This window comes from Theropithecus gelada, chromosome 9 (assembly GCF_003255815.1).
Source record: "Theropithecus gelada isolate Dixy chromosome 9, Tgel_1.0, whole genome shotgun sequence".
In the NCBI taxonomy this organism is placed as follows: Eukaryota; Metazoa; Chordata; class Mammalia; order Primates; family Cercopithecidae; genus Theropithecus; species Theropithecus gelada.
Window position 1 is genome coordinate 65014448 of NC_037677.1, and position 18013 is coordinate 65032460.

At 40.5% G+C, this 18013-nt stretch overlaps 1 protein-coding gene across 2 annotated transcripts in view; it reads right to left on the reverse strand.

Moving 5' to 3' along the window:
- The window catches only part of DDX21 (DExD-box helicase 21), a 30907-nt gene continuing 12894 nt past the window's right edge, over positions 1 to 18013 (reverse strand). For both annotated transcript variants that reach the window (XM_025396293.1, XM_025396294.1), the window contains exons 7-15: positions 16459 to 16604; positions 15221 to 15370; positions 13518 to 13679; positions 11273 to 11392; positions 10196 to 10269; positions 7319 to 7478; positions 6031 to 6165; positions 3451 to 3495; positions 1 to 2500 (exon numbers count right to left, since the gene is read on the reverse strand). In XM_025396293.1, coding sequence (XP_025252078.1) covers positions 2231 to 2500; positions 3451 to 3495; positions 6031 to 6165; positions 7319 to 7478; positions 10196 to 10269; positions 11273 to 11392; positions 13518 to 13679; positions 15221 to 15370; positions 16459 to 16604 — 1262 coding nt within the window. In that variant the 3' untranslated portion in view covers positions 1 to 2230. The remainder of the gene's footprint in view (positions 2501 to 3450; positions 3496 to 6030; positions 6166 to 7318; positions 7479 to 10195; positions 10270 to 11272; positions 11393 to 13517; positions 13680 to 15220; positions 15371 to 16458; positions 16605 to 18013) is intronic.

Below are 18013 nucleotides of genomic sequence, written 5' to 3' on the forward strand. Positions count from 1 at the left end.
TCAAGTATTACTATCTTTATTATGGTATAGAGTAGTATTTTATACATTAGCTCATTTTATAGTAAAAACATTTATGTACAACTGTAGAGAAACTGCTGCACAGATAGCTCCAACTTAAATTAGAAAATATTTTCTCTGTAGAAAATAGTAAAAATTGTAACATTTACCAAGCTAACCCAACAAGTTCATTTAAACCAAAAAGTAGCTAAATACATTATACATTTATAAATACAGGTTGAATTCTGGGATCCAGGAGAAACTTTAGTTTCATTTATTGAAATAGCCATGTTTTGAGTTATGTGAAGTGAAATTTCTATTAATCTTCCCTCTTACTCTTAATTTATGCTGGATTATTTTTCTTTATGCTAAATCCATAATCCACAACAAGGTTTTAGCTGTTCTTTTCTAAAGGACAGGTACCATATCCTTTTAATCTGCTTGATAAGGTACCCATGCCTATCCAAATAATGAAAAGGTTCAGTTGTTATTAAAGCATGCCTAGTATTTGGGCAAAATCAGAATTTAATAAATTACACTGTCACCTAATACCCATGGCTTGATGGGAAGTCATGAGGAACAAGGGTAAAGTGATAAAACTGGCAAGTGGATCAATGAATAAAAGCCAAGAGAATTCTGAGACCAGAGGGCAAGAAATATCTAGTCAGGATTCAAGGACAGAACTGAAGTTCAAATAGAAAAAGGATGCTGCCTCAAGGATCAGGAGCTGAGCTGGCTATCAGAGCCCCTAGTACATGGTGATCAAATAAGCGGCAGTTAGAGATAAAGACTGGATTAAGCAAGAGAAATCAGGACCTAGAAAGATTCTAGGTGTTCACAATAATTAAATGAAAACAAGACAGACCATGCGGCTTTAAATTTCCTAGCATAGTAGTTCCAGGATTCTCAGTACAGAAATAATCTCTGGAAATTAAGGCAAGAAGATAATGCCACTCTTAAGCTCCTGTGCTATGTAGAATGTTTCCCAGAGAAATAGCATCTGAGAAATCAGATACAGTGTTATCTGGCCAGGGGTTACATCAACTTCTTCAGTTCCCTTAAAACAACTTAATCACATACAGTTTGTCTTAAAAGGAAGCCTCCAATCAGCTAAAACAAACTTTCAACAGAGATTCAGTTTAACAAACAGACCCTATACTGTGGCTTTAGAAACTAGGCCACTGACTACCTAAAAACCCCAGCTTGCCCACTTGAAGTTAACCTCTAGAAACATTAGTGATCTGTGAAGTTTTCACCATTAAAACAATGCTTTATCATGCAAATCATACTTGTTCTCTTTGCTCTCCAGTTATGAATTTGTTACATTTTTGCATTTGACTATTTCCAGTGGTTTTTTTTTTTTTACATACTCTTTGGCAATGTTAATCTACAACCCCCTACTCCGTTAAATCTTGTTGGTAAATAATGTTAATCTTCCAATAGGAAGAAGTGGAGTACATTATCATTTTAAGCACCATTTATCCAGCCTACTTACAAATAAAGTTATGGAGCCACCTTATACATTTGAAATTCCTTAAAGACCCTGGCTTTCTATTAAAATGTACTTTTACATATACTATCTGTGAAGAATTCACTAAAGCATGAATCACCTTATAATGAGAAGCTAAAAATGTATCAAAATGAACATAAGTATAGGTAATCTATATCAAATGTACTACATCTTCCAAGTCTAGCGCATACACTGGTATAAACTGTATTACAATCCAGATTAGTTTGAAATCTTGTTTCAAAACATTGCTCAGTATTAAGTCGCAGTAGACAAACAATAGGACCACATGAGAAACTGTTCGGCAGGTGGCTGAGGAAATCTTCCAAAGGCTTAAAGTGGTCCTCCAGAGACTGTTACACTCCCTTAGGTATTTACTTCAGGGAAGGACACTATTAAGGGACACTTTTGAGTATAAAGACAGGTGAACTCACAAAGTATAGGCAGATACACGTTTGATTTTATCTTCTAATCTACAGATAATCCTTTAGAATAAAAATGTAATGAATTCATACACCTTTCAAAAGGAAGAACTGAAGAAGTAGCAATAAAGTTATAAATTATAATGATCAAATGAAATAATTTAAATGAAGCTTGTCTGCATCTGAAAGACACGGACTCGGCAAGTGGTCAAAAGGAGGCACAATGTGCTTTTAACTTTGTAAGAAAAATAATGTTCAGTTCTATATTGCCAAACATTCTCTTTTTGCTATATAAATCTTCTAATTATTGACCAAATGCTTTACTGAAACTCCGCTTCTGGCCTTTGTTTTGGGATCTGTTACTTTTGTTGCCACCTCCTGATCGCTGTCCTCTTGGACCTCTACTGCCTTCCCGCTGTCCTCTGAATCTTCTGTTTCCATCCCGCTGTCCTCTGAAGCCTCGACTGCCTTCCCGTTGACCCCTGAAGCCTCCATATCCTTCCCGTGGTCCTTCCAGCTCTGGTTGCTCTGTGGCCACAGAGAGCTGCCAGCGTCGTGAATCATGCCATTTCTCCTGTGAGAGAACGTTTTGTTTTCATGTGCTTTAATTACTATTCAATTTTTAAAAAGCATGAGAAAAACAAAATTTTTCCATTTTTTCAAAGAAAAGGTGATAACATAAGTGCTTAACAAGTCACTGGTCAAAAATAACACTGGCCAACCATCATGGTCCAAAAGCCAGTGTCACTAAAGTGTGGGAAAATATAGTTTTATTATGAGAAATAGCCCTCATCACTACTTCATTTATTAAGTTATTAAACCATTTCTTCAACTCAATTGCTACAGGGTATCTACAGCCACAGGTAATAAAACAAATATATTAAGCACACATTTCTCACAGTACTGAATAAAGATGTAACAATTTTAAATGTCTATGAACACCTGTAGGCTGGATGTGGTGGCTCATGCCTGTAATCCCAGCACTTTGGGAGGTGAGTGGATCACCTGAGGTCAGGAGTTCGAGACCAGCCTGGCCAACATGGCGAAACTCCCATCTCTAGTAAAAGACAAAAAATTAGTCAGGGGTGATGGTGGACCTATGATCCCAGCTACTTGGGAAACTGAGGCAAGAGAATCGCTTGAACCCAGGAGGTGGAGGTTGCAGTGAACCAAGATTGCACCACTGCACTCCAGCCTGGGCGACAGAGCAAGACTCTGAAAACACACACACACATGTGCACACACACACACAAAACCTGTATAACATATGTAAGTGTTAAAGGGCGGGGAGAGCTGGGTATCGTTCACAACTTTGTATAAAGGAATTACAGAAACCAGGTGGGTTCAACTACAAAAGCTGTTCAGAATTAAAAAGCTAGGGGGGAATATTCCAAAATTTAATTATCAATTATCTCTTATGAAAGGAACCAGAACTATTGTTTCCCAATCTATTATTCTCTATTTTCATAATTAACATTCTACAATTTAGGTACATTAACTTTAAAATCTAAGAGAAAAGAATACCTGTATTTCTGTTACTGATGCGGTGGGTACATCAAAGCAAACACCCTAGAAATCAAAGTAAATGGAAGTTAATCCAACCAACGCACAATAAAAATACTCCTTTTAAAAGACCACGTATTCTGTGAAAAAAAGAAAACAAAAAACATAAAGCAAAAAAAACCACCAGGTATAATTTTAGATGAACTTTAGACCAAAGCTAATACATTACAGCTGGCAAAAGTACACTGCAGAAAGACAAGGAATACTGAAAAAAAAAAACTCCAAACGAATTAGGACTTTCTAACTATAGACAGAGTCTTAGCTATTACACCGTGCTAACCCTCTAGTGGCTATTAGCTACATTTTATTGCTGAGCAAACAGGCTTGGAAAGGTTAACTGACTAGTCTAAGGCCCCACAGCTATTAAATGGAGCAAGTATTTAAAATCTCGTCTGTATGGCTCTAAAACCTATAGTTAAACTATATACTGCCTTCCATCAGAAAAGCAATGCCAGCTATTCAGAATGACCTAACTAAAAGCGAAGAACAAGTGATCTTCTATTGTTAATTGTCTAGTTTTTCTTAATTCAGCCTTCTGTAAGAGTATGAAAAAAATAATACAGGACACCATCTTTTTTTTTTCCTCTTAAGATAGGGTCTTGCTCTACTGCCTAGGCTGGAGTACTGTGGTGCAATTAACAACTTACTGTAACTTTGGCATGCCACTACACCTGGCTTTTTTTTTTTTTTTTTTTTTTTGGTAGAGACAGGGTGTCACTATGTTGCCCAGGCCAGTCTCAAGAATTACCTTCCCAACTCAGCTTCCCAAAATACTGAGATTACAGGTGTGAGCCATGGCACCTAGCCAGGACACCATTTTTAATATTAAGTGCCATCCTCTCCAATCAAGGAAATCATCTAAAAATATAGTCAAATTATGTGTTAACTAATACAGGCACTCCTCTCCCTGCTGTCTTCAACTGCAGTATTTTATAAGGAACACCCCTTTCACCCCAAAATTTACCCAATCACAACATAGGTATCATCACCTACTGGTGGATTTTGCCATTCATGGTAATCTTCACTTACATATTTACGAAGTAGAGTATAATCCCAGGCATTCACTGGGGATAGAGGTAACTAGAAAACAGTTTTTGCCTTTGAGTGTTCTTGAGGCTCTCCGTAAGCAAGCACAGCAAGGTAAAAGTTTACCTGCATAAACATGTGTCCTAAAGACTTTGAAGTACAGATAAAGATGCCCCTAACATTGCCTGGTAAGATTTAAGGCGAAGCAAAGTCATAAAAGCTACTTTGGAGGAAACGATTTATATATATACAACATTTTTTTTTTTTGAGACAGAATTTCACTCTTGTTGCCCAGGCTGGAATGCAATGGCGCAATCTGGGCTCACTGCAACTTCTGCCTCCTGGGTTTTCAAGTGATTCTCCTGCCTCAGCCTTGCAAGCAGCTGGGATTACAGGCATACGCCATCATCCTTGGCTAATTTTGTATTTTTAGTAGAGACAGCATTTCTCTATGTTGGTCAGGTTGGTCTCAAACTCCGGACCTCAGGTGATCCGCCCACCTTGGCCTCCCAAAGTGCTGAGATTACAAGTGTTAGCCACCGCACCCGGCCAAAAGATTACTATAAATAGTAGGTTCAGCAGGCACTGAGGATGAGATAAACATGGTGTAGTGGGCACTGCTGGAGTAAATGGTGTTGGTAGAAATGAAGCTGTAAGGCTAGCAGAGGCCAGGACATGAAGGATCTTACCCTCCTATGAAAGGGTTGAGACTTTATCCCACAAGTTTTGTGGAGATAAACAACATGGCTAGACATGCGATAAGCTGAAGATAAACCTAATTGGTTCACTAGGCCAGTGGACACCTGGAAACCTGAAAATCTTTCAGGGGCTTCGCCAAGTCAAAATTATTTTCATAATAATGCTGCCCTTTCCACACCCATTGTCTCAAGGGTGCAGTGGAGTTTCCTGGACACTATATGACTTGATAAAATCATTGCTCTGATGGCTAATGGAAAATGATATTGTGTTTTAGAGTTCCAGTTTTAATTTCTAATACAGTAAGTATCAATAGATATAACCCATATAAACTAAAGTTTTTGGGTGTCCCTAACATTTGCTAAAGGGATTGTGAAACCAAAATGTTTGAGAATCCTTGTGATAAGTCTATGGCATTAACCAAGAGAAGTCCTCAGAAGAAAGAACACCAGGTTTAGGAGGCAAAAGTTTTCATTTTTAATTTGAATTCAAGATTCTGAATAAGTCCAGTGCTAGAATAGGATTGCGAAGAAAAAAAAGATTCTGAAAAAGTTACTTTAAATAAGCTATTTAGGTGGAGATGTCAGGGAAGCAGCTGGATCCAGTCTGGCACTGTGAGGAGAATGGTACAGGCTGGAGATAGAGGTACACTAGTTGTCAGTGGCAGAGTGGCAACTGAGGATCACAGATGAGATTACCCAGGGAAGATGAGAGAGTGAAGAGATGCAGCATTCCCACAGAAGAGGAAGAACCCACACCACTTTATGCTTTCCTGCCCACATAAAGCCCCATCAAGGTTACAAGAGACCCCAGCCTTACCAGTTTTCCTTTGAGAAAAACCATTCCCTTCACTTTGGAATCAATCTCCTCGCCCAGCTGCTCTTTAAGTTCTTTCCAAGCATAACTAATATTTGGCATTTCAATTGAGCACTGCAAGATCATGGTCACAAAACCCTTACAGAAGAAAGGGGAATAAAATCAAAGTGCTGAAAATAAACCTAATTGGTAAATACCTGCTTTTGTGATTCTAAAATATTTCTTGAAAAGTTATTCCTAAAAACATATACCTCACACAAACAATTAGTACAAACAGTCTCTGGTTTTACTTGGGGAACTCTGAGTAAGACTGAATGTCAGTATCTTGGTTGTGGTATTACAGTTTTCCAAAATTTTATATTTTTACAAAATACATTTGCCTTTTAGGGAAGCTGGGCAGAGTACACAAAGGATCTCTCTGTATTATTTCTTACAACTGCATGTAAAGCTACAATTATCTCAATAAAAATTTGAATTTACAGGAAAAGTATACACCTTCTAAAGTTTCTAGGTATGCTGCCTAAATGTATTATATGCATTTATGCATACATATGTTTGGGCTACTTTAGGATTAAAACAATTAAAAATCACATACCACAAAATTCACCATTTAAAGTACACAATCCAGTGTTTTTTATTTTACTATATTGGTAAGATCTGCAACCATTCAGCACTATGTAAAATTTCAGCCATGTCATAATCCACCCAAAAGAATCCTGTGTCCATTACTAGCCACTGCCATTCCTCCCTCCACACAGCCACTGGGGACCATTCATATTTTCTGCCTCTATGGATTTGCATGTGTGTGTATATATGTGTACGTGTGTTTAAACACGGGAATTATTGGTTCTATTCTTTTTTGAGACAGAGTCTCACTCTGTCACCCAGGCTGGAATGCAGTGGCACCATCGTGGATCCTTGCAGCCTCAACCTCCTGGGCTCAAGTGATACTCCCTCCTCCCGTCCCAGCCTCCCAGGTAGCTGGGACCACAGCATGCCACCACACCCAGCTAATTTTTTATTTTTATTTTTTTGTAGAGACAGAGTATCACTAGGTTGCCCAGGGTGATCTCAAACTTGTAGGCTCAAGCCATCCTCCCACCTGTGCCTCCCAAAGGGCTGGGATTACAGATATGAGCCACCATGTCTGGCCAGAAATTGTAAAATACAATTAATACTTTACTACCTTCATGAGAAAGTGAAAACAACTGGGAAGTTTAAATGAAACCCTTTCACATCCTGTTCATACCCCCAAATTATGAAGCATCAGGAATGTGCCGCAGAACCTTACCACATTTGAGTTGATCAAGGAGCGCTGGTCTACGGACGTGGCACCTGAAATGTGGGCCAGTGCTGCTGCCAGAGCTTCCACAGCTCCCTTCTCCTCTATCAGCTTCTCAGCTGATTGCTTGAAGTGACTAATGGCAGTGGGAGGCACGGAATCCAAAAGCCTGTTGTTTGAGAGTGTGTTAGGAAAAAGGATACTAGAAATGGACAGATTTCATTTCTAAGACATCTCAAGATAAATGAGTAACTTTGCAAATCTTTCACATGTGTAACACATTTATTTTGATGCAGTGTATAATCATCATATTTCTTTTTTTTTTTTTTTTTGAGACGGAGTCTCACTGTGTCTCCCAGGCTGGAGTGCAGTGGCGCGATCTCGGCTCACTGCAAGCTCCGCCCCCCGGGTTCACGCCATTCTCCCGCCTCAGCCTCCCAAGTAGCTGGGACTACAGGCGCCCGCTACCGCGCCCGGCTAGTTTTTTGTATTTTTAGTAGAGACGGGGTTTCACCATGTTAGCCAGGATAGTCTCGATCTCCTGACCTTGTGATCCACCCGCCTCGGCCTCCCAAAGTGCTGGGATTACAGGCTTGAGCCACCGCGCCCGGCCTACAGTCATATTTCTATAGTAGTACATCCATTCCTTTGACTGTATGCAATTCTAATTTACCACCTACCGCACCATTTTATCCTAAGAAAATAATAAAACAAGAAGTTCACCACAGTGTTACTTATGATATACAAAAAGTATAAACAATTTTAAAATGTGCATCATCTGGACTGCTTATATAAACCACAAAACAGATATAATAAAATGTTATACTACCATTAGATGTGATGATGAATAATGTCAAGAGTTTTTATACAAGAAGCATGTGTTACTTTTAGGATCAGAAAATACCTATTTCCATTCTGAAGTTGAAAAAAAAAGCTGGGTGTGGTGGCACATGCCTGTAGTCCCAACTACTTGGGAGGCTGAGGTGGGAGGATTGCTTGAGGCTACAGTGAGCTATGACTGTGCCACACATAATCATTTTAAGAAACCCCATCTCTTTTAAAAAAAAAGAAAAGAAATAAGAAAAAGACCTCCAAAGTCAGTTGAAAAAATGATAAGGACGTTTATGGGACTATTTGCACGTTTTTAAGGGGGTCACTATTATCTTGGCAATAATAAATGTCCCATTCAAAGTTAAAAAAGATCATCCAGTAAAAGGGTAGAAAGTGACATGCAGCAGTGTCAGGGCTGGCACTCTGGAGGCTGTTTGTTGTATACCACCAGCATCTTTGTCCCATTCCCCTTCTTTGCCATCTAACCCCAACTCTCCTTAACTGGCACCCAAGGGAACCCCGTCTGTAGGACACTTAAAAAAAAACGCCATGCTAAAATAAATTTGAAAAATGTAGTTAAAATACACTCTTCCCGGCCAGGCACGGTGGCTCATGCCTGTAATCCCAGCACCTTGGGAGGCCAAGGCAGGTGGATCACGAGGTCAGGAGATCGAGACCATCCTGGCTAACACGGTGAAACCCCGTCTCTACTAAAAATACAAAAAATTAGCCGGCAATGGTGGTGGGTGCCTGAAGTCCCAGCTACTCGGGAGGCTGAGGCAGGAGAAGGGTGTGAACCAGGGAGGCGGAGCTTGCAGTGAGATGAGATTGCACCATTGCACTCCAGCCTGGGCGACAGAGTGAGACTCCGTCTCAAAAAACAAACAAACAAACAAACAAAAACCACTCATCCTTCCTTTCCTCCCTTCCCTGTCTTCTTCCTTCCTTCCTTCCTTCTCTTTCTTTTTTTTTGAGACAGTCTCACTCTGCCACCCAGGGTGGAGTACAGTAGCACAATCACAGCTCACTGCAGCCTCAACCTCCCGGGCTCATGCAATCCACCCATCTCAGCCTCCAGAGTAGCTGGGACTACAGGCATGTGCCATCACATCTAATTTTTTTATTTTTTATAGAGATGAGGTTTTGCTGTGTTGGCCAGACTGGTCTTGAACTCCTGAGCTCAAGCAATCCGCCTACCCCAGCCTCCCAAAGTGCTGGGATTACAGGCATGAGCCACCATGCCTGGCCCAAAACTCTTTCATTTACAAAACTTTCCTGAACTATTAACATGCTGATTGACATCCAGGATTTCCTTTGATCATGGACTCCCTGTGTCTGTTTTTTAAATAAGCATTTACAGTAATTGTGGAAACCACTATAAAAATGATGCCCAAAATGAGTGGTTCTTTAACAGAGAATGTGGGTCACCACCAGGAGGCATCTGGAAAATGGCTTCTGGTTTTTATAATGCCAACCCTACCTACCCTGAGTATGCTGCACAGGGGAATCAGCCACGGATCCTAAACAGCTAAATATCCTTCCATTTGCAGGACAATCCCATAAAAAATAATTCTCTTGCCTCCAATGTCAGCAGCACCTCCATTTGACAAACGGTTAATTAACCCAATCCTCAGCATCTAGACATTTACTATTAACGAAACAATCAACTTTCATCCTACCAGGTGAGGAACTGGATTAACGTAGATTTGGAATGTAATCTGTGGTCTAATCAGCCAGTGGGTGAGAAGCACTTATACTATACCTAAGATATTATCTCTTAAAATATCCTAGACAAAGCAAACTATTTTAATAGTGGTTTCCTTTGGTAAACAGGATTGGACAGGAATGAGTATCACGCCTGTAATCTTAGCACCTTGGGAGGCTGAGGTGGGAGGACTGCTTGAGCCCAGGAGTTTGAGACCAGCCTGGGCAACATAGTCAGACCCTGTCTCAAAAATTAATAAATTTTTAAAAAGTCAAATCTTATTACTGTACAAAGACATGCAGTATTTGAACAAACACTAAAACAGACCATAGCAGTGGTAGGGGACATACCTGATGGCATCTTTGCTGGAAGCTTTTATTATTTCTGTTGCAGAAGGAACACCTATTCGTTTGAACTTAATTCCCTACAGGAAAATGAACCACAGTTTAATGTACAATGGCCATCAATTGTTTCCAATAAGATAAAGTAGTTCCCTAATTTTTTAAATATAGGCCAAATGTATTTATTACCTTAAAAAATGAATTTTCAATTATAGATTTACAGAAAAGCTACAAAGACAGTTCAGAGAGCTCCAGGTTTCTGCTACTGTTAACATCTTACACTGTTAAGGTATATTTGTTTCAACTAAGAAACCAACATTGCTAAACTATTAACCAAACCCCAGACTTTATTCCATGTCTGTCTTTCCTTCTTTCCTTGTTTTTCATGACTGAAAGTTTTAACGAGTGCTGGTCAACAGTTCTGTAGAATGTCCCTCCATTTGAGGTTGTCTGGTGTTTTCCTCATGCTCAGGGTTATATACTTGGGGGAGGAATACCCGGCGTGAATGCTCGCCTCACCACCTCTTATCGGGGCACATGCCTATGTGCCTATCACTGATGATGTGACCCACAATCAGCGGGCCCAGGTAGTGTCTGTTCATCTCTCCACGGTAAAGTCCTCACTCCCCACCTTACTCTATTCTTTGAAAGCAAGTCCCTGAGTGCAGTCCACTCAAGAGGAAGGAGATGAGTTAAGCTCCTGAAGGGGCAAGAATCTACACACACTATTCCAATTCTTCTGGAGGAAAAATTAGTCTCTTCTCCCCTTTATCCTTTTGACATGCCCAAATTCATTTGATTTTCAAGCAATTCCTATAGCCCCTCAATCTTAATTATCTCTGGTTCATATTATCATTGTCTGAAAACTGCCTTTCAAACATATGAAAACAAAACCACTGTTTTCAAATGCAAAGTTACTTCAGAATGGGCCTTTTATCACAGGACAACATATGTACCTAACAGTAAGCTTTCAGTCATTGCCACACACTAGAAATAAAAATATTTTAAAGTGGATAAAAATTGAAGAAACTAAAGACTGACTTTAGAACTCAACATTTGCTTAATGAAAGGTAAGAATAGTTGTACCGCTTTTTGCTCCACTTGTACTAATTGATATTCTTCCTTGTGTTGATAAAAGCAGATGCACACCCCTGTCCTTCCAGCTCTGCCAGTCCGCCCGGATCGATGAATGTAGGACTCTACATCCTATTGAAGTAAAATACATAAATAACACTAAACCAAAAAAGAGAGACAAACACCTGAGTAGCCTATGCAGGTCAGTGAACACTAGCAATTGTGGTTATAAGCCTGGGGGCATGAGGGAGAAGGTCCCTTAGCACTTCAATTTAAAAACCTCTGGCAATTTTTTTTTTTTTGAGACAGAGTCTTTCTCTGTTGCTCAGGCTGGAGTGCAGTGGCGCAATCTCAGCTCACTGCAACCTCCACCTCCCAGATTCAAGCAATTCTCCTGCCTCAGCCTCCTGAGTAGCTGGCATTACAGGCACGCGCCACCATACCTGGCTAATTTTTTTTGTATTTTTAGTAGAGACAGGGTTTCACCATGTTGGTCAGGCTGGCCTCAAACTCCTGACCTCATGATCCACCTGCCTCGGCCTCCCAAAGTGTTGTGATTACAGGCATGAGCCACCACGCCCGGTTGACCTCTGGCAATTTTTAAAGCTTCTAGAACAGTGGTCCCTGTCCTGTAGGCAAATTTACAAAGAGCATTGTCTAAATAGTGCTTGTCCATTAGAGGCATATATGTAATTCCAATTTTCAATCTTCCAGTAGACACACTGAAAAGATTTCTTTAAGAAGTTTAATGTATTTTAACTCAATATATCAAGTCTTTTTTTTTTCTTTTGAGACAGAGTCTCGCTCTGTCACTCAGGCTGGAGTGCAGTGGCATATCTCAGCTCACTGCAACCTCCGCCTTCCTGATTCAAGTGATTCTGCTGCCTCAGCCTCCCAAGTAGATGCGACGACAGACACCCGACATCAGGCCTGGCTAGTTTTTGAATTTTTAATAGAGACAGGGTTTCACAGAGTTTCACCATGTTGGCCAGGCTGGTCTCGAACTCCTGACCTTAAGTGATCCGTTTGCCTCAGCCTCCCAAAGTGCTAGGATTACAGGCATGAGCCACCACACCAGTCAATATATCCAAGTCTTATCATTTCAGTATACTATCTATACAAACCAGGGTACCAATGCAATATTTTATATTCTTTCATAAGTCTTCAAAATCCAGACCGCATAATGAAAAGTTACGCAGTATGTATTTTACACTTGTATTTTACAGATCAATTCAGATCACCCACATTTCAAGTGCTCAACACAGCGAGGGGCTACCATATCAAAAAGTCTAAAGGCTCATGAAACAATGTTTATACCACACACTCATGGGACTTCCTTTTCTTCCTTTTTTTTTTTTTGAGACGGAGTCTCGCTCTGTAGTCCACGCTGGAGTGCAGTGGCGCGATCTCAGCTCACTGCAAGCTCCGCCTCCCGGGTTCATGTCATTCTCCTGTCTCAGCCTCCTGAGTAGCTGGGACTACAGGCGCTTGCCACCGCGCCTGGCTAATTTTTTGTATTTTTAGTAGAGACCGGGTGTCACCGTGTTAGCCAGGATGGTCTCGATCTCCTGACCTCGTGATCCACCTGCCTTGGCCTCACAAAGTGCTGGGATTACAGGCGTGAGCCACCGTGCCCGGCAGGACTTCCTTTTTAAGAACTGGTGAATTCAGAGTCTTCAGTTATTTTTCCCCATTGTTGTAAGTAGCCTCTAACCATAGGGGATTTGCCAATTTGGGTGAGATTATGTTGGAATCAACATGAAGTTCCAACACTTCATGTTGGAAGTGACTGGAATACCTTTAGAACAACCTTTATTTACATGAAAACTATCCACATCAAGTAAACTATGCTTCAGGATCCTCCTTGAGAGGTTCCTATAACTCACAAACCTAAACATCTCTAACCACAGAGGTTAATTACAAGCCCTTTCTCTCCCCTGTCCTCTAGACTCATGCATTTATCTATCTTACTTACCCCTATCCCATCTAAGTCCTTCCACCCATCTTCAAGGTTTGGCTCAAAAATCACACTATATCCCAAAGTCACCTTTTGAACCTCTGTCTGCTGATCGCACTTCTATTCAAGTGTCAGTTCTGAGGGGGGTGTCTTATAACAGGTTCATTCTCAAAATCACCTTTAGCATCTCAGCACTCAAAAGATAGCTATATACTAATTATATCAAAGTAAATAGTACAATTTCCCATTTGTTTTAATACCCAAAAGAAACAAAATAAAATCTAAGCATAAAGTACATACCTTTGGTGGAGAGCTTTGTATAACCAAATCAACCTCAGGGATGTCTAACCCACGTGCAGCAACATTGGTTGCCACCAGAACTCCAAAACTACCATTTCTAAAACCTTTCAGGGTGATTTCCCTTTGCTTCTGTGGAATGTCTCCATGCAATGACTGGGCATCCTGCCAATAAATAAACGGATGTAAGAACACCAGCACCAACAACACAAGTACTTTTTCTCATAATCAATTAGGCCTGTAAAAGACATTCATATTTTGGTGATATGCCTGTTGAAAACATTACAAAGGGGAAAATGTGTCTTGAATGGATAAGCCTCAATATTATTTCAAGATCCTCAGTCATCAATTCCAACTGTATCCAACTTTACTTATTGAAGTTGAGAATATGACAGAAGAGTGATCAAACCTATTTTGTCAGTGTAACCTTAGGTCTGAGCCACCCTTTCCTCATTTGTACGGTGAGATGCCATGACAGATTAAGAGCTCTATCATGTACACTCTAATTATCAGAAAGAAGTGAGGCCAGGTGCAGTGGCTCATGCACTTTGGGAGGCCCAAACAGGTAGACTGCTTGAGCCTGGGGTTTGAGACCAGCCTGGGCAATATGGCAAGACTCGGTCTCTACTAGAAATAAAAAGATAAAATAAAATAAAGTTAGTGGAGGGTGGGTAGGAGAGCATCAGGTAGAACAGCTAATAAATGCTGGGCTTAATACATAGGTTATGGGATGATCTGTGCAGCAAGCCATCTTTGCTTACATTTACCTATGTAACAAACCTGCCCATCCTCACATGTACCCTTGAACCTAAAAGTTGATGATAAAAAAAAAGTCTTACCAATTAGATAGTAGTGACTATGGCACAACCTCATGATTATGCTAAAAGCCACTGAACTGTACATTTTAAAATGGTAATATGTGGCACATGAATTATATCAACAATAAAACACCATCCAGAAAAAAAAGTCAGGTATGGTAGTGCACGCTACCTGGAGGTTGAGGCTACAGTGAGCCAAGATCACGCCAGTGCACTTCACTTCAGCCTGGGCAAAGGAAGTGAGAACCTGTCTCCAAAACAAACAAACAAAAAAGTGGCCAGGTGCAGTGGCTCAGCTCATGCCTATAATCCCAGCATTTTGAGCAGCCAAGGCACGTGGATCACTTGAGGTCAGGAGTTCAAGACCAACCTGGCCAACATGGTGAAACCCCATCTCTGCTAAAAATACAAAAACTAGCTGGGTGCGCTGGCACGTGCCTGTAATCCCAGCTACTCAGGAGGCTGAGGCAGGAGAATCGCTTGAACCCAGGAGGTGGAGGTTTCAGTGAGCCAAGATCGCACCATTGCAGTCCAGCCTGGGCAAAGAAGCGAGACTCCATCTCAAAAAAAAAAAAAGAAAAAAAAAATTAACCAGGCGTGGTGGTACCTACCTATAACCCCAGCTACTTGGGAGGCTGAAGTGGGAGAATCACTTGAACTCAGGGAAGCAGAGAGCCCAGATCACACCACTGAACTCCAGCCTGGGTAACAGAGTGAGACTCTGCCTCAATTAAAAAAAAAAAAAAAAGTAGCTTCCTCTCATTTCTAAACTAAAAGAAACTAAACTGGTATTCACTGAATGAATGAAAATTAGACCAAGAGCAAATATGCCCAAGGTGAAGATTTGTTGATATCCCCAGCTTTGCTGGCATAAGGGGAAGGACCAACCTGCTTGATAGCTGAATTCTGGGACAGCTCCTGGGCTTCTTTCTTGGTTTCACAAAAGATGATAGTGCGTCCTTGATGACCACTATATACTCGGATGACATCCCCAATAACTGCTGCCCTCTGAGTCCAGTGGCACTTAATAGCCAGATGCTTATATAAGAAGAAGAAAAAAAACATCTAGTTGGTAAAGCTTTGCTGGAAACTAAAATCACAACACAATGATCAATGAGCACAACACTAATGTTCTAATGTCTTGCTCCTGGAAACAACTACTCAAGCCTGATAAGAGCTATCTGCAGCCACCACTGCGGAGAGAAAAAAACCTAAATAAGTCATTAAAGCAGAAAGCAACATGATCTGCCCATCTCCCCATGCCTCTCCCCTTTCTCTAAGGAGCACCTAACTTTATTTTCTGACAACCAGGAAAATGCTGGAAAGGAAATGCCATTCCCTAGCTTTCTACAGGAAACCAAATAACCAACAAGTTTCTGTATGTTTTGCCCTTTCATTTACTTAAAAACCCAATCTGTAGATTAATATCCAGGTCTGTTCCTCAGTGAAATTAATTCATCTAGGTATCAGAATCAAAAGTGAAATTTTAAACTTCAACACTTTTAAGCTTAAACCCAAAGCACTAGGTTTCTCTGCTGCCCTCTAATGTTTAAATTGTAAGTGTGATTTACGTTTACATAATTCAGATAGATTTAAGTTCCAAATTATTCTGAAATGAAATGAGGCCATCACATGATGAAATTTTAAAAACACAGATATTGGGCCAGGCGTGGTGGCTCACACCTGTAATCCCAGCACTTTGGGAGGCTGAGGTGGGCGGATCACAAGGTCAAGAGATTGAGACTATCCTGGCCAACATAGTGAAACCCTATCTCTACTAAAAATACAAAAATTAAGCTGGGTGTGGTGGCGCACACCTGTAGTACCAGTCACTAGGGAGGCTTCGGCAGGAGAATCGCTTGAATCCAGGAGGTAGAGGTTGCAGTGAGCAGAGATCGCGTCACTGCACTCCAGCCTGGCGACAGAGCGAGACTCCATCTCAAAAAACAAAAACTAAAAATAAAAACACAGATCTCATATACAGCTCAAATAGAAATATCTTTCCTTGGCTTTTCACATGGATTTAGTATTTATCCGGAAAAACAGTATTTGCCAGTCTTAATACTAACAGACAAGAAAATAATAATATACAATTTTATATTCTGGCAACTAAGTAAATAATTTACCTCCACAGTTATTGCCGTTTTTTGAGTCTTTTTACCAATCAGGTCCACCTGTTCATATGTAGATTTCATGTATTTCTTGGCAACATTAAATACCCAATGAGGGCAAGTTGCAGAAAAAAGCAATGTTTGGGGATTGTCTTCAGAATCTTTGAGGAGGGGAAAAAAAAAGTCAGTATGAATAATCCAAACAAGCCTACATAGTATTCCACCTAACCTAACACTTCCACAGTCCATCAATGTTCACCAGCAACCACCTGAGGCAAGTCAGGTACTGAGGACACAAAACTGGAAGACAGAGGTTTCCCAATGGGCAAAGAAACCACTAGGTAATTTATCTAAAAGATCCTTAAAATAGTGAAAGTACTTGAAAGTTATTTTGCTTTCTGACCATTTAGGCTTTGAATTACAAACGAAATATATTCTAAGATTTCTATTCTTAATATTTTATGAATTTAGAATTCTTGTCCAATCATTGAGTCCAGCTACTATTTTTGTTTATTCAATTCTACTTAAGAGTGACATCACATTCTCAAACATTCCAAATAGAAGTGTGGTCAAACCCTTCTGGAGAGAATCTGACAATGTATATTGAGGAGCATGAGTTATTTACACTTTTAAGTTCAGTAATTCCACTTCTGGAAATCTATCCTAAAGAGCCAATTCCAGGCCAGGCACAGTGGCTCATGCCTGTAATTCCAATGCTTTCAGAGGTAGAGGCAGGAGGATCACTTGAGGCCAGGAATCAAGACAAGCCTGGGCAACACAGTGACACCCTGTCTCTATGCATAATAAAAACATTAGCCAGGCATGGTGGTACACCCCCGTAGCCCTAGCTACTCAGGAAGCTGAGGCCCAGAAGTTCAGAGACGCAGTGAGCTATGATGGTGCCACTGTACTCCAGCCTGAGTGACAGGGTGAGGGCCTATCTTAAAAATAAAAAAAGGGCGGCTGTGGTAGATCACATCTGTAATCCCAGCACTTTGGGAGGCCAAAGTGGGAGGGAGGATCACTTGAGCCCAAGAGTTCGAGACCAGCCTGGACAGCACGGTGAAACCCATCACTACAAAAAACAGAAAAATTAGCTGGGCATGGTGGCGCACGCCTATAGTCCCAGCTACTTGGAGGATTGCTTGAACCTGGAAGGTGGAGGCTGCAATGAGCCAAGATCCCACCACTGCACTCCAGCCTGGGTGAAAGATTTAGACCCTGTCTCAAAAGAAAAAAAAAAAAAAAAAAGCCAATTCCAGATATTGAGGTGAGAAGCTACCCATATAAAAGTGGCTAAACAGAATTATTTATATTGAATAAAAAATCAAAATAGGCAGAAAGTAGAATTAAATCATGGCCAACCACTTCATACAGTATTTTTGCTGAATTTTTATATGTATAGTCAGAGTATAATCAACATATATACAATAAAATGCAAAACTTCAGGAATACACCAAAAGTAGACCACACCAAGATGACAGAAGATGATATTTTTCTTCTTTTACTTTCCCAAGTCTTCCCCATTGTGGTTATATGATAAATCATGACTATTTTTTTCCTCACCAGC